Genomic DNA, 16,988 nt, shown 5'->3' with positions numbered 1-16,988 from the left:
AACACATCTCAAAGACGTCAGGGCAGAGATAGTAGAAGGCTGGAAAAGTAAGTGGTGTTAAGGAAAAACAGTCCGAAGGTCAATTTATAACTAAGTCATATGACTAGATAAAAAGAGCATGTTAGAGAGGCAGAGTCTCACGGTTGCAAAGATGGTCGGCGAATGTATGAATGACTGCGTCTACAAATTGTGGAACAATTCAGAAAATTATTTTCAGAAAATATATACACACACATAGTGATATGAAAAAGTGTTCGTCCCCTTCCTGATTTTCCCTTGTTTCAGATCACCAAAAAAAATGTAAATATTAGATAAAGATAACACAAGTAAACACAAAATGCAGATTTTAAATGTAGGTCTTTTATATATATGAAATAAAAATGCCCTCTAACCTTTTCAGGTGAATTCAATGTGACTGTCACGGAGTGACTGACCAGTGTGACACGACCGATCGTTTGATCGGTCACCAAACAGCACAATACACAAAGGAACACCAGGAACACTATAACAATGGTAGGCCCTGTCGATAGGGAACAAGGGAATGGACACCTCCTGCACTCACCTGAGGATGTGCGCTGATCTCACTATCGTCCCTATACAGGTTCTTTCACCCCAAGCAGGATACCTAATCCCTCACTTGCCCTGCTCTTATCCCTAAGTAGGGAACTGGCAGGTGAGAGCACTGGTCCCACCACTGCACTAATACAACTAAAGGAATGGAAAGACAGACACCAAAAGGGACAACAACAAAAATGCAACACTTAGCTTTCTGCTGCAAAGCACCACACAGCTGTCACATGCCCCGTCCTGTGTGACACGACCAGAAGGCCGGTAACTGAAACAACAGGACGCGGCATGTGTAAATGTCCTGTGTGACGCAGCCCGCAGGCCGGTAACTAATACAATAAGACAAAGGGGAAAGGGAAACAGTTAACAATGGTGGGCCCTGCGATAGGGAACGGGGATTTGGAGACCTGCTGAACTCCTCTGAGTCAGTGTCCCTCACACTCCTAACGTTCCCTATGCCGGTTTCGCACTGGGCGATGCACAGGAACCTGTGACCCTAGCTCGCCCTGCACCTGAGTGCATCTTCCTCAAACCGTGTCCACACCTGGGTGCAGCCTTACAGCAACAGTGTCCAGCACTGAGTGCCGCCTTGGAGCAACAGAATTCGGCACTTGAATGCTGCTGTCCAGCTACAGAGTCCAACACCTGAGTGCAACTTTCCAGTAACAGAGTCCAGCAAACTAAGTGCAGCTCTACACCATAGCTGCCACTCCACCAAGCTTTGCAAGAATTCTTCACTGACACCATAGCTGCAACTCCACCATGCTTTACACGAACTCCTCGCTGACACCATAGCTGCCACTCCAGGACTCCGACAGAGCCGCCCTGGACTCTCCTCCAGCTCCCTCCTCCACCAGGCTGGCAGGAAAAGACCAACAATAATAATATCACCAACGTCAGTGAGCACAACTGACACACCTTTATGAAGCAAACACACCTGTTGGTGATTCCCGTGCAATTACACTAACCACCACCGGGGCAAACTAGAACCAAAAACACCAGTGCAATGACCATACTGGCTACCGGGGCAAAACTATCTCTAAGCAAAGAAAACATCAAGTGCAATGACACTTGTGGCCACCGGGGCAAAACCAAACCTGAGCAAACAGCTCAAAGAAAAAAAAGGTTACCAGTGCTTTTATCTGTCATGATCCAGCATGGATCATGACCACAGCAGGCTAAAGACACCAGATCAGCGAACTCACCAAAGCACTACTACACCCAGCCAGTTCCTCCAGAGTGGTCACTGTAGAAACCTCTAACACCGACAGTCAGCTGATGCATCAAGTGACCTCTTGAAGGATGGTAGGAGTGGTCACCACCCACATCACGGGAAAAAACTAACATTAACCCCCGATGGCCTGAAAGGAAAAAAGTTTTAATCTGAGAAGCCGATTTGCCACAGATCCAAAAATCAATCGTGACAGTGACCTTTTCTAACCTTCTGAATGTACACATGCAACTATTCAGTGTTTCAGGACTTTTTGCACAACTTGCTGTCCTCTAACAAGGAAATTAATGGTAAAATTCACAATCCATGAATCGGTCAATACATTTTTGGGTTCAATTAGAATTGGCATTAAACAGTCTCCTCCACATCATGCTGTTCATATTTTGACATCATCAGACCAAGTCGACAGCTAACAATTGATGAGCGGTACCTCGCCATTGCGAAGCTTCAAGCAGGATGTTCTCAGACGGATGAGGCCACTGAGCTTAGAGGGTCACACAGTCATCAGCAGGCTGCAGCAGAGATACAGAGACTGGAAGAGTCACAGAAAGGCAGAGAAGTGGACATCCTATGGCCACATCCCACACTGATGACGGCTTCATTGTAATGAATGCCCTTCGGAACCGGATGATTAATGCCACAACTCCAGGCACATTTAAGAGAGGTGAGAGGCGCCCAAGTGTCACTTTAGACTATTCGAAACTGTTTACATCAGCGTGGTCTGAGTGCTAGACAACCGGCAAGGGTACCTGACCACATCACCCGACACAGGTGTCATCTACACTGGACGAGGGACCAGTGGAGCCTCAGTGCTGTTCACTGATGAAAGCCGATTCACGCTGAGCAGAAATAATGGCTGCCAATGATGTTGGAGACATCCAGGAGAGCGATATGCATGAGCCACTGATGTCACCAGACGAGCCTTTGGTGGTGGTGGTGCTCTAGTGTGGGCAGAAGTGTCTAGTCAATACAGAACTGCCCTACTCTTTGTGAATTGTAGAGTGACAAGCCCCTACTACTAAAATAACATTAATCCAGTCATTGTGCCTCTGCACGGACAACATTTCATTTTCATGGCCGGAATTGCTGGGGCTCATCGAGGTCGCATCATTAGGGAACGGCTGCTGGAGACCGAGGAACCTCACACAGTAACCCTGGACTTTCTCCAGACCTGAATCCCATAGAAAAACTCATGCCGTGTAGAGCCTCGTAACTCTGTACCCCACAACCTCAATGACCTGAGGAGCGCCCTTCAAGTAGAGTGGGACGCCGTGCCTCAGCAGACAATAGCTCCACTTGCGGACAGCAGGAGACGTCATTGTCAGCTGTATTTGCTGCTCAAGGCCACAGGACAAGTTATTGAGGCAGTGATATTTCTTGTTGAGGTTCACCCACCACTGGTGTTGGCTTTTGTTTCAATACATTTTTTGAGATGAGGAAGAAATCACCATTACATGCTTCTAATTAATGCCCGACTGTCATGATAAAATATCACTGTAGCGGGAACTTTGTATGTGATCCAGAAATTTCACCCAAAAATAAAATATCCCGAACAATTTGTGAGTCGTGTATTTGCTGTGTGGTCTCATACCATTGTACAGAACTATGTGCAAACACTCAGCAGCCCGGGGGCAAACCAATAAAACCAATGAGTTCATGGCACGTAAGAGAATCTGCACTAATCATGGGGAGAAAACATCAACTCAGACACTGTTCCCACAAGTCATCACGTCTATACCCCCGTCTGGGCAGCAGAAGTCCAAGTTACCCTCCTCTTGTGATATATCTCCAAAGGTTTATGTTTTTATCTAGTGTCAGTAGTTTTCCTGTGTTGGTAAATTCCAGGACATTCTGTGATTTTAGGTCAGACTCAGGACTGATCAAGAATCCAAACAAAAATGTAACTGTAACATGTTGAAGCACGAAACCCATTCATTCCATAAAGAGGCAGCCGGCAGCGAGTCAGGAAGAGGAGCCAGACAGATATATTACCGTCAGGTGACAGGAATCATACAGGACCAGTATCATACTGGTTAAGTGACATGGTATTATAGTAGTAATATTATTGTATATAGATGGCAGTATGATATAATTATAGGTTTGTGCAGTATTATGGCAGTTATATTATTGTACATAGGAGCAGTATTATAGTAGTTATATTCTTGTACATAGGAGCAGTATTATAGTAACTATATTCTTGTACATAGAAGGCAGTATTATAGTAGTTATATTCTTGTACATAGGGGCAGTATTATAGTAGTTATATTCTTGTACATAGGAGCAGTATTATAGTAACTATATTCTTGTACATAGAAGGCAGTATTATAGTAGTTATATTCTTGTACATAGGAGCAGTATTATAGTAACTATATTCTTGTACATAGGAGCAGTATTATAGTAGTTATATTCTTGTACATAGGGGCAGTATTATAGTAGTTATATTCTTGTACATAGGAGCAGTATTATAGTAGTTATATTCTTGTACATAGGGGCAGTATTATAGTAGTTATATTCTTGTACATAGGAGCAGTATTATAGTAGTTATATTCTTGTACATGGGGCAATATTATAGTAGTTATATTCTTGTACATAGGAGCAGTATTATAGTAGTTATATTCTTGTACATAGGAGCAGTATTATAGTAGTTATATTCTTGTACATAGGAGCAGTATTATAGTAGTTATAGTCTTGTACATGGGGCAATATTATAGTAGTTATATTCTTGTACATAGGGGCAGTATTATAGTAGTTATATTCTTGTACATAGGGGCAGTATTATAGTAGTTATAGTCTTGTACATGGGGCAATATTATAGTAGTTATATTCTTGTACATAGGAGCAGTATTATAGTAGTTATATTCTTGTACATAGGGGCAGTATTATAGTAGTTATATTCTTGTATATAGGGGGCAGTATTATAGTAGTTATATTCTTGTACATAGTGGCAGTATTATAGTAGTTATATTCTTGTAAATAGGGGGCAGTATTATAGTAGTTATATTCTTGTACATAGGAGCAGTATTATAGTAGCTATATTCTTGTACATAGGAGCAGTATTATAGTAGTTATATTCTTGTATATAGGGAGCAGTATTATAGTAGTTATATTCTTGTATATAGGGGGCAGTATTATAATAGTTATATTCTTGTACATAGGGGGCAGTATTATAGTAGTTATATTCTTGTATATAGGGGGCAGTATTATAGTAGTTATATTCTTGTACATAGGGGGCAGTATTATAGTAGTTATATTCTTGTATATAGGGGGCAGTATTATAGTAGTTATATTCTTGTACATAGTGTCAGTATTATAGTAGTTATATTCTTGTATATAGGGGGCAGTATTATAGTAGTTATATTCTTGTACATAGGGAGCAGTATTATAGTAGTTATATCCTTGTACATAGGGGCAGTATTATAGTAGTTATATTCTTGTACATAGGGAGCAGTATTATAGTAGTTATATTCTTGTACATAGGGGGCAGTATTATAGTAGTTATATTCTTGTACATAGGAGCAGTATTATAGTAGTTATATTCTTGTACATTGTGGCAGTATTATAGTAGTTATATTCTTGTACATAGGGAGCAGTATTATAGTAGTTATTTTGTATAAATAGTATATATATTCTATCACTATACAATAAGCTACAATATGTAGAAGTGTTCTATTATTTTATGGTTGTTGTAGTGTTTTGTAGTCACTTTTCTATTTCAGATTTAAAGGGAATCTGTCACACCATTTTAGCCCTACCAACTGCCGGCACCGCCATCAGGGGCTTATCTTCAGCATTCTGTAATGTTGTAGATGAGCCCCCCCCCTCCCCCCGATGTAACCTGAAAGATAAGAAAAAAGAGTTAGGTTATACACACCCTGGCGTTCGGTCCGGTCCGGCGCCTCCCATCTTCATACGATGATGTCCTCCTTGCATCTCCCTCGGCTCCCGCGCAGGCGTACTTCTCTGTCATGTTGAGGGCAGAGCAGAGTACTGCAGTGCGCAGGCATCAGACCTCACTGACCTTTCCCGGCGCCTGCGCACTGCAGTACTCTGCTCTGCCCTCAACATGACAGAGAAGTACGCCTGCGCGGGAGCCGAGGGAGAAGCAAGGAGGAGGACGTCATCGTATGAAGATGGGAGGTGCCGGACCGGACCGCGACAACCACCGCACCCGCCCCCGGTGAATGTAATCTAACGTGTTTTTCTTCTCTTTCAGGTTACATCGGGGGCTTATCTACAGCATTACAGAATCCTGTAGATAAGCCCCTGATGGCGGTGGCCGCAGCTTATAGGGCTAAAATGGGGTGACAGATTTCCTTTAATGTTTTTCCCCTTGGGGGGTCCCTCATCTTGAGTTGTAGTTCAGAGAATGTGAAATCTTCTCCTTTGATTGCTATTAGGAGGACATTTGTAATGATACGTGTTTATCCTTGCTGACAGCATCGTTAGCGTTTCTGCTGGACTTGTTCCCTTTACCTCTTCGGGAGCGTTGATGACTCCTGTGTTGTATCCAAACTGCAGGGAACCAATTGATGCCACAGTTACAGCGAAGACCAGGGAGCATGTCAGACCTCCCTGCAGAGAGACAAAGGAAATATATTATACATACTTTACCTAATTTAATAAGGAAAAATATCTTTTTTTCTATTTCTTTTTGCATTTATTTGATTAACTATATTATTTTTAATACTCATTAAAGGAAATATGTCTCCAGATTTTTGCTACCTCATCTGAAAGCAGCAAGATGTAGGGGGCAGAGACCCTGATTCCAGAGATATATCACTTACTCGGCTTCTTGGTACAGTATTGATAAAGTCACTGTTTTATCTGTGGCACATCTAGCAGTCCTCTGAATGCTGAGCTTTGTATGACCCCGCCAAAACCACCGATTGGCCACTTTCTGTGTACACTGCGCATAGGCAGAAAGCTACCAATCAGTGGTGGGGCCAGGGCTATACAGTTCTCATGGCAGCAGGGTTGCTTGTCCTCTAGGGATAATATTCTGCTGACAATACAATGATTTTTTTCAAAACTACAGCAAGCAGCCCAGTAAGTGACACATTGCTGGAATCAGAGTCTCTGTTTCTACATCATGCTGCTCTCGGATTAGTTGGCTTAAACCTAGTGACAGATTCCCTTTAAAAGAGAGGGGTGCTTAAAGGGGTTGCCAATGGTCGAGCATGCTCAGTACCAATTCATTCACACTTTCGGACCCCGGTGATCATACATTTGTCATTATGAGGTTTCTGACTGTATATCGCATTTACACTAGTCAACCAGCCCCATGTAAAATATATCATCCCCTGTTACTTCCTATTGACACAGTGTAATACCTTGTTTTCCCTCTAGGGGAGCTGCAGGAACAATAAGACTGATCACCAGCGTCCGATCAGTTGAGCGACCAACTATCCAGAATATGCCGAGTATCTCATAGATTTCTGCTGACACCTCTGACTATGCCAAACATATAGGACAGGGGGTGTCACTTGTCATAAATATGTTTGTTTTTTTTCTACCTGGTGTAAATGTCGCTGTTCTCCTGAATCCAGCATTGTTTTCTTTTTTTCCTTGTGCCTTTCCATTCCTGAGATATAGCCCCCTCTTCCCTTTATATAATTCTAGCCTTTTTCAGCCAAGCGGGCGTAGTACTCAAGACAACACCTACAGAGAAGGTTAAGGACCACTCCCACTTGGCTAATAAGACAAGATTTATAAACAGAGAAGAAAGGGCCATATCCCAGGAACAGAGAACAGCAGGAACATGTGAAAAACAACGCCGGATTCAGGAGAACAGCGACATTTACACCAGGTAAAAAAATATATATGGAAAACAAGAGGACAGCAGGAGTTTTCAATAAAAACATGCACAATCTTTATTACTGTATACAAAGATGAAACGGCATTACAGAGAATAGACAATGTATAAAAATCTACACCAAAAGATCCGGAATATATAGCGCCAAACTGTCAGGTAAAGCCAAAAAACCTCTCCCTGGATAGTACACTTCCCATGTCGAAGAGGGGTTAAATCTCATTCATTACTAGTACAGAGTCCCTTAACAGTAAACTGGGACTCGGCCAACCATATGACCTTACTAACTACCATATGTCTCATCCATGGTCACACAAGACCGTAATGATAAACCCCACATGCAGGAAGAAAGAGAGCGAGTGAATACTCACATGATGGCACAGCGGCGCCTGCCCGGGACACCCCGACGCGCGTTTCGCTACTCTCAGGTAGCTTCCCATCGAGAAAGCTACCTGAGAGAAGCGAAACGCGCTTCGGGGTGTCCCGGGCAGGCGCCGCTGTGCCATCATGTGAGTATTCACTCGCTGTCTTTCTTCCTGCATGTGGGGTTTATCATTACGGTCTTGTGTGACCATGGATGAGACATATGGTAGTTAGTAAGGTCATATGGTTGGCCGAGTCCCAGTTTACTGTTAAGGGACTCTGTACTAGTAATGAATGAGATTTAACCCCTCTTCGACATGGGAAGTGTACTATCCAGGGAGAGGTTTTTTGGCTTTACCTGACAGTTTGGCGCTATATATTCCGGATCTTTTGGTGTCGATTTTTATACATTGTCTATTCTCTGTAATGCCGTTTCATCTTTGTATACAGTAATAAAGATTGTGTATGTTTTTATTGAAAACTCCTGCTGTCCTCTTGTTTTCCATTATCCTTCAGTGGAGTGGCTGAACGCACTTATTGGGTGTGGGTACACCTGGTGCAGTTAATTATGAGTCTGGTTTTGGATATGCTAAACAAATATATATATATTTATGGTAAATCTTTTTCTAATGTCAGTTTCCAAGTAAAGCTAGACCCGTGATTGGCCTTATAATCTGCAGTATACTATGCAGCTCCTTTGTAGCTGTTATAACCCGCAGGGAATTTCTGGTGCAAAGATTGTTTTCTATAAAAACAAACAAAAACTTTTTTGTGCTTCCCTTTTTCTGCCTGTAGGCGGCGCTCTGTATGCATCACTATATAGGCTTTTGGTTCTCAGATGCGATTTCCATATATCACGCAATTATTTTGAAGGCAGTGACGGACTCAGAGTATAAAATCCCGGAGCCACGAACAGGAATCTACAACATATTTAAAGGGATGGGAAATATTTGCATTAATTGACTAAAAGACTTGCTGTAATCAAAGCCTGAAAATGTACCTGTGACTGCTAACAATAACCCCTTTATGTCCTATTTACCAGAAGCTGAGATATGGGGAGCTGCTTGCAGCAACCTCACACTGTTTATAGACTATGATCTAGTTTACCTCCTGACGTGCGAATTTATGATTTGGTTGGAATTACCTTGTAAATTGCGGTAATTATATGTTCTATGTAATATGCAGATGTTATAATTCCTTACATTGTATGGGAAGGTGAGATAGATGGAGGAGGACGATTCTTGCTGACAACAGAGGAATTTGCTAACACAAGAATTCATTTGGAACTTTCATGGTGAAACATGTTTCCCGCACATTTTTACAATATCTTCTTTCCTTTTTTTTTCTTTTTACTTTTCCTTTTTAGCCTCTATAGTTTAGAAAAAAAAACTGCTGTGATCTATAAACTTTCAGCAAGCAGGGTTATTGCTGTTGACTGATCTTTAGTAATCGTTGTGATTCTATCCGCTCAGTTGTGTCCGACCCTTAGACACTGTGTAGGCCAGATCTCGCCTTGCTTCTCTGTTTTCCACAGCTTCTTCCAACTTCTTGATGCTCATTTCAGAGACATTCTTGATGGTGTCCAACCAACGGGCCTTCAGCCTCCTATGTTTCCATTTACCACTGACCATTAGCATGTTCTTTCTCGTTAATCTGCCTTCCTCACATGTCCAGAATAGGTCAGTCTCTGATGATCTCACCTTCCAGGGACATATGTGTTCTTGATCCTCACTGTCCATGGGATTTGCTAAAGTCTTCTCCAGTTCCACAACTCACAGGCATCGATTTTTCCTTCTATCTGCTTTCGGGAGTATCCTCGTCTCATGGCCATATGTCACAATTAGGGACACAATGGCCATGATCAGTTTTTGTTTGATAGTTATTGAGAAGTCTTTGCACTTCCATATTCAGTCCATTCTCACCATGACTGCACACCCCAGTCCTTATCGACCCTTGATCTCTGCTGTTGTGCCACCATTGTGGTTATTTAGGGACCTAAGAAAAACTAAGCTGTTGACCACTTCTGTTTCTTCAATGTTGATCTTTACATGGACCTCCTCCTTGGTGGTAGCCAGGATTTCGGTCTTCTTCTTGTTCAAGTAAAGTCCCATGTTCTCTCTTTCTACTTTCAGAATCGGTTTCTTCAGGTCCTCCTCACTTTCTGCTTACAGGGTGGTATCATCTGCATATCTCAGATTGCTGATGGTTCTTCCACCTATCTTCACAACACTTCAATCATCTAAGTCCATCTTCTAGAGGTTGATAAGAAAATATAGAGTGGATACATCCTTATCTTGCGCCTTTTTTGATCTTGAAACATTCTGTATCTCCATAACTGGTTCACTTTGTAGCTTCTCAACCATTATAGAGTGACCTGATTAACCTAATCAGATGCGCCGGCACCCCTACCTCACTCAGGGTTTCCCACGGCTTGTCATACTCAACACTGGCAAAAGCCTTGGTATAATTAATGAGGCTCAGGTAGAGCTTCTTTTGATATTCCCTTGTCTTTCTAGGATGTACTTGTGGTTTGCGATGTGCTCACGGGTTCCTCTATCCTTAGAGAACCCAGCTTGGACATCAGAACGTTATCAAGGATGTTGCCCAAGCTGCTTCAGGATGACCTTCTGAAGCACCTTACGGACATGGGGGATCAGGGCGATTGTTCTGTAGTTGACTTCATACGTGGTGTCACCTTTCTTCTAAAATGGGATGAAAACTGATCTTTCTGGTCCTTTGGCCAAGTGCAGGTCCTAGAGATCTTCTGGCATTGTGATGCCAGTTCAGCTTTTGGGAACAATTTCAACAACTCTGTAGGGTTACCCTCAATGTCAGCTGCTTTTTCTGTTTGGCAGCTGCCTCAGCCTACAGTCCGCTTCACTTTCCAAAAGGTTTGGTTTTGGTTCCTCTCGTCCCCAGCGCTCCTCATGATGGTCAATGCTGAACATAATTCTTCCCATCTATTACTGATGTCCTGCTGGTCGTTAATTTCACTGCCATACCGGTCTGTGATGGATATTGGCATACTAAGAAAGACTTTTTCGCTTGTTTCACTAGGGCAAATAATTCCTTGGTGTGGCCATTCTTATAGGCTTCTTCGAGATTTGTGGAACTTCTCTTTGAAAGTCGGAATTGAGTCACCTCCCTTCATGAAACCTGGCCTTATCCTTGGCCGCTCTCCTCTTACGGTGGTGGACGGCGATTGCCGTTCACTAGTTTGTGCTTTAGTAATACTTCAGTACGTTACTGGAATTTATTTTTGATATTTTTTTTATTTTTGGAATTGCTGCTAATTATTTATATTGCTTACAAAACAATTCCACAATTCATATTAGAGTGGAGGAGTTTGTTAGGTGCTCCACGTTGCAGCCATTTCTCATCCTCATCATCTACATAACTGTCCACACAGAATGTGGTGTCTGAATTACCTTTATATGGGAAATATGAGTTTCATGTATTATGATTTTATGTGACAGATCCCTCACTGAGAGAAGAGCAGAAGAATTCCATCCAGGAGAACCTTGTTCTCCAACTCTTCCACACACAAAAAAAGATCTCCCCAACTCCTGAAGGAGCCATCAGATTTCCTGATACCAAACATACTGATCTCCCGCTGTCCTTACATTTCCCTCCAGGCAGTAGAAGAACATTGTCTGCAGCAATGCCGGGGAGCGGAGCAAAGAGTAGGAGCAGGAGGAGGTGATTGGGTGAAAGACTTTATTGGATCTGTTAATGGGAAGGATCTGTTAAGGGGATTCTGGTCTGAGGTCTGAATAAAGAGCTTGGCGGACATCTTAATGAGAAGGGTCTGACCTGGGGTCTGTATATATGAGAGTATAAAAGGTGGTTCTGGTCTGGGGTCTGTATCTTTATTTAGCGGGTCTGTCGTATACTCGGTATTTGTTTAGCCGTCTGGCGTGTGTGTTTATTAGGGGGTAACTGAAGGGGCTCTTATGTACTATATATGATGTACTTTCTAGAGGTAAAGGATTTGTCCTATTAATATGGGAGGGACAATCTTCCCGATGCACCTTCCTAAACTTTTGACAGGTACAGTGGGTACGGAAAGTATTCAGACCTCTTTAAAATATTCACTCTGTTTCACTGCAGCCATTTGGTAAATTCAAAAAAGTTCATTTTTTCTCATTAATGTACACTCTGCACCCCATCTTGACTGAAAAAACACAGAAATGTAGAAATTTTTGCAAATTTATTAAAAAAGAAAAACTGAAATCTCACCTGGTCATAAGTATTCAGACCCTTTGCTCAGTATTGAGTAGACGCACCTTTTGAGCTAGTACAACCATGAGTCTTCTTGGGAATGATACCACAAGTTTTTCACCCATGGATTTGGGGATCCTCTGCCATTCTTCCTTGCAGATCCTCTCCAGTTCCGTCAGGTCGGAGGGTAAACGTTGGTGGACAGCCATTTTCAGGTCTCTCCAGAGATGCTCAATTGGGTTTAGGTCAGGGCTCTGGCTGGGCCAGTCAAGAATGGTCACAGAGTTGTTCTGAAGCCACTCTTTGGTTATTTTAGTTGTGTGCTTAGGGTCATTGTCTTGTTGGAAGATGAACCTTCGGCCAAGTCTCAGATCCAGAGAACTCTGGAAGAGGTTTTCATCCAGGATATCTCTGTATTTGGCCGCATTCATGTTTCCTTCAATTGTAACCAGTTGTCCTGTCCCTGCAGCTGGAAAACACCCCCATAGCATGGTGCTGCCACCACCATGTTTCACTGTTGGGATTGTATTGGGCAGATGATGAGCAGTGCCTGGTTTTCTCCACAAATACCACTTAGAATTATCACCAAAAAGTTCTATCTTCGTCCCATCAGACCAGAGAATCTTATTTCTCATAGTCTGGGAGTCCTTCATGTGTTTCTTATCAAACTCTATGCGGGGTTTTCATATGTCTGGCACTGAGGAGAGGCTTCCGTCAAGCCACTCTGTCATAAAGGCACAACTGATGGAAGCCTGCAGTGATAGATGACTTTGTGGAACTTTCTCCCATCTCCCTACTGCATCTGTGAAGCCCAGCCACAGTGATCTTGGGGTTCATCTTTACCTCTCTCACCAAGGCTATTCTCCCACAATTGCTCAGTTTGGCTGGATGGCCTGGTCTAGGAAGACTTCTGGTGGTCCCAAACTTCTTCCATTTAAGGATTATGGAGGCCACTGTGCTCTTAGGAACCTTGAGAAATTCTTTTGTAACCTTGGCCAGATCTGTGCCTTGCCACAATTCTGTCTCTGAGCTCCTTGGCCAGTTCCTTTGACTTCATGATTCTCATTTGGTCTGACATGCACTGTGAGCTGTGAGGTCTTATATAGACAGGTGTGCGCCTTTACAAATCAAGTCCTATCAGTTTAATTACACACAGCTGGACTCCAATGAAGGGGTAGAACCATCTCAAGGAGGATCACAAGGAAATGGACAGCATGTGACTTAAATATGAGTGTCTGAGTAAAGGGGCTGAATACTTATGGCCATGTGATATTGCAGTTTTCCTTTTTTAATAAATTTGCAAAAATTTCTACATTTCCATTTTTTTCAGTCAAGATGGGGTGCAGAGTGTATATTAATGAGAAGAAAATGAACTTTTTTGAATTTACCGAATGGCTGCAATGAAACAAAGAGAAAAATTTAAAGAATACAGGGTGGGCCATTTATATTGATACACCTAAATAAAATGGGAATGGTCGGTGATATCAACTTCCTGTTTGTGGCACATTAGTGTATGGGAGGGGGAAAACTTTTCAAGATGGGTGGTGACCTTGGCGGCCATTTTAAAGTCGGCCATTTTGGATCCAACTTTATTTTTTCCAATGGGAAGAGGGTCATGTGACACATCAAACTTATTGAGTATTTCACAGGAAAAACAATGATGTGCTTGGTTTTAACGTAACTTTATTCTTTCATGAGTTATTTACAAGTTTCTCTTTGTTTACAGCCATTGACATATTGCAGAGGTTAACACGTGAGGAGCGGATAGAAATTGTGCTGATGTCTGGTGAATGCAGTACCCGGGTCATTGCAGCAGCTTTCAATGCAAGACACCCTACGCAAGAAAACTGTCACCATTCCCATTTTATTTAGGTGTATCCATATAAGTGGCCCACCCAAAAAAAATTTGCATCATCACTGAACATAATGTTCTGTGTAAACTGAGGGTCCTGTTCCAATTTTTGTTTTACCCATTCGGCAGATTCAGCGCGCCGATCTGGCATCAGTCAAACATCCCTTCGGCGGATATTAGCTACTCACAAATGACACCCTTACAAAATCCAGCTGCTGCAGCAGCTCAACGAGAATGACCCTGATCGGCGCGCTGAATCTGCAGAATGGGCAAAACAAAAATTGGAACAGGACCCTCAGTTGGTTCTGAATTCTTCAGTTTTTGCTAGAATTCTGTTGTAAAACTGTTTGAAATGTTGCAAAATGTTTACGTAAATTGAAATTGCGCAAAAAACAACTTTGCTGCTACACTTGCTTTGGAGAGTTCTGCCTATCTTTTCCAAAATGGGTAAAACAGAGCAAGAGGGGACGTGAGTAAGCGCAACCAAGAAAGTGATCACAAGGTACAACGCAGAAATGTACTCCAGTCCTTGGTTTTGCACGTCAGCCAAAAAATGCACCAAATTTATTAATTAGGGTTTATTACTCATGTGCACCCTGCATCAAGACTGGAGCGAAAAATGAGAACGAGGGCGGATGAGATAAAGAGCGAGAGATAACGAAAGAGCGAGAGCGAAAGAATGAGAAAGCAACAAAAGGAGAGTGAAAAAGGGGGAGAATGAGAGGCAGGAGAAAAAGAGGGAAAATACGAAAAAGAGTGGCAGAGAGCGGGAATAAAAGAGTGAAGGTGAGACAGAGAGAAAAAAGCAGGCAGAGATCTGAGACAGAATGAAAAATGCAACAGAGAATTAGTGAGTTGTAAAGGAAGGATAAGAGAGAGAAATTAAAGAGAATGAGACAAAAGTGATTAAATAATAGAGTGCTACAGAGAGAAGAGACAGCGATTGAAAGAGAATAGGAGAGTCAGAGCATGAAAGACAGAGAGAATAAGAGACAGTGCGAACAAGGGATAGAGAATTTGAAGAACAAAACATGAAGAAGCAACAGAAGAACGTGAAAAAATGAAGCAGAATAAAAGAAGATACAAGTAAAAAACAAGACTCGTGAGATCAAGAGACAGAGAGATTGAGAGATGGAGGTGGATAAAGCGTAGGAAGCGCGTAATGTCAGCCAGAACAGGAGCGCTGATGCCCACAGGGCTGAGGACATGTATCTACCCCCATATTATCATCAATACTTGGAAGCATTGTATCATTTCTGCTTCCTACAGATAATAGACATTCTATGCTGGGCACACAACCTGGACAGCACAAAATGAGCCCATCGTCTCAGTGAATGGACCACATATCAGAGCTGGAATCGCCCTTTTAATAAATGCCCTGGAGAGAGCGGCACATTGCTGTGTTCTTGAGCTCCGGGCTGTGAGGGATTCTAAGGCTGTGTGCACACGCTGCGGATTTTGCTGCGGTTCCGCAGCAGTTTTTGCTGCGGTGTACAGTACGATGATTCCCTATGGGAATCAAAAACCGCAATGCAGACGGTGCGGAATTTTCCGCGCGGATTATCTGCGGTTTTCAATCTGCAGAAAGAATTGACATGTCAATTCTTTCTGCGGATTCTCCTGCGGTTTGCCATCTCCTCCATTGAGGAGATGAAAAACCGCAGGGCAAAACCACAGAGCAATCCGCAGGTAAAACCGCAGGTATTTTGATCTGCGGTTTCACCTGCGGATTTTACAAAATCCGCGCGGATGAATCCGCACCTAATCCGCAGCGTGTGCACACAGCCTAATGAGTATACTGCTGTAATACGTAAATATACGTGTTCAACATTTGTAGCACAGGTGTTCAGCTAGTAGAAAGCAGCAGACCACGATTACCCCTATGGCACACGCTATACTCCATGTACACACTGAATTAGATACTAGGTCTGCAAATAAACAGCTCTCCTCTGCACGTAGGACTCGTGCTGCAGTAATGACTTTCCTGCAAAAGTCCTTCACATCAGCAGCATCTAGACTCCTTTACATAACAGTATATTACTAAAACTATGCAGTCAGATCTACAGTGCTCCAGATGCTATCTAATGGCAGCTGTTACCCCTAATATATGCAGTAAAAAAAGGCAATTGCGCACCTTTCTAGGCTCCATCTTGAAGATTTTTTGCTCCTTGTAGGGTTAAATCCAAATCCACTAGCAAAGGACCATGCCAAATTTAGCAAGTTGTGTCCTGACGTTCCCAGGGTCACCGCTGTATGAGCTGCTTAACTCTCTGAATATACAAGAGGGTGTGTATATATAGGTTTTGACTGAGGGCTGGGTTTGTTGCATGATTACTAAATGCTCATTCTCTGATCTACTCAAGCACAGTGATGAAGTATCAAGCAGTGAACAGCAGCACAAAGTATATATAGAGTTATCATCAATTCATATGACATTTCTTAGGGAACTGCCATGGGCACGTTCATCACTGCTGCATAAATTCTGATTTATAAAGCAAAAAGGAAAAATACAACTAATTAACGTTATTAGTAATTCAAGATAGAGGAACCTATTAACCCCCAGAAAAAATAGCTTTATCCCACCCTTCGACTATGCAGAATACGTTCATGCAGAGGTCGACAATGACAGTAAAGGGTCCGTGTGCAGGATATGTGTTTACTATAAGGAGAGCAGTATTTCAACCACTGTTTGAAGTCATTTAATTAAGACATGTGGCCTTTCACATTACCCCCAGTGTTCAACATCCAGGCACTCACCCCCAGTGTATAACATCCAGCCCCTCACTCCCAGTGTATAACATCCAGCCCCTCAGCCCCAGTGTATAACATCTGGCCCCTCACCCCCAGTGTATAGCATCCAACCTCTCACCACCAATGTATAATATCCAGCCCCTCACCACCGCCCCTCACCACAGATGTATAACATCCAGCCCCTCGCCACTGGT

At 42.7% G+C, this 16,988-nt stretch overlaps 1 protein-coding gene across 1 annotated transcript in view; it reads right to left on the bottom strand.

Annotated features, from left to right (window-relative positions):
* The window catches only part of LOC141056264 (solute carrier family 2, facilitated glucose transporter member 3-like), a 40,178-nt gene extending 23,874 nt beyond the window's left edge, over positions 1–16,304 (bottom strand). The window contains exons 1-2 of the mRNA XM_073553003.1: positions 16,178–16,304; positions 6,272–6,370 (exon numbers count right to left, since the gene is read on the bottom strand). Of these exons, the coding sequence (XP_073409104.1) occupies positions 6,272–6,370; positions 16,178–16,192 (114 nt within the window). The 5' untranslated portion in view covers positions 16,193–16,304. The remainder of the gene's footprint in view (positions 1–6,271; positions 6,371–16,177) is intronic.
* Between the last annotated feature and the right edge of the window lie 684 nt (positions 16,305–16,988).

The sequence above is a fragment of the Dendrobates tinctorius genome, unplaced genomic scaffold, assembly GCF_039654945.1.
Source record: "Dendrobates tinctorius isolate UK_male_01 unplaced genomic scaffold, ASM3965494v1 ptg000196l, whole genome shotgun sequence".
Taxonomy (NCBI): domain Eukaryota; kingdom Metazoa; phylum Chordata; class Amphibia; order Anura; family Dendrobatidae; genus Dendrobates; species Dendrobates tinctorius.
Note: the sequence above shows the minus strand (reverse complement) of the source record. Positions and strands in the feature narration are given on the sequence as shown.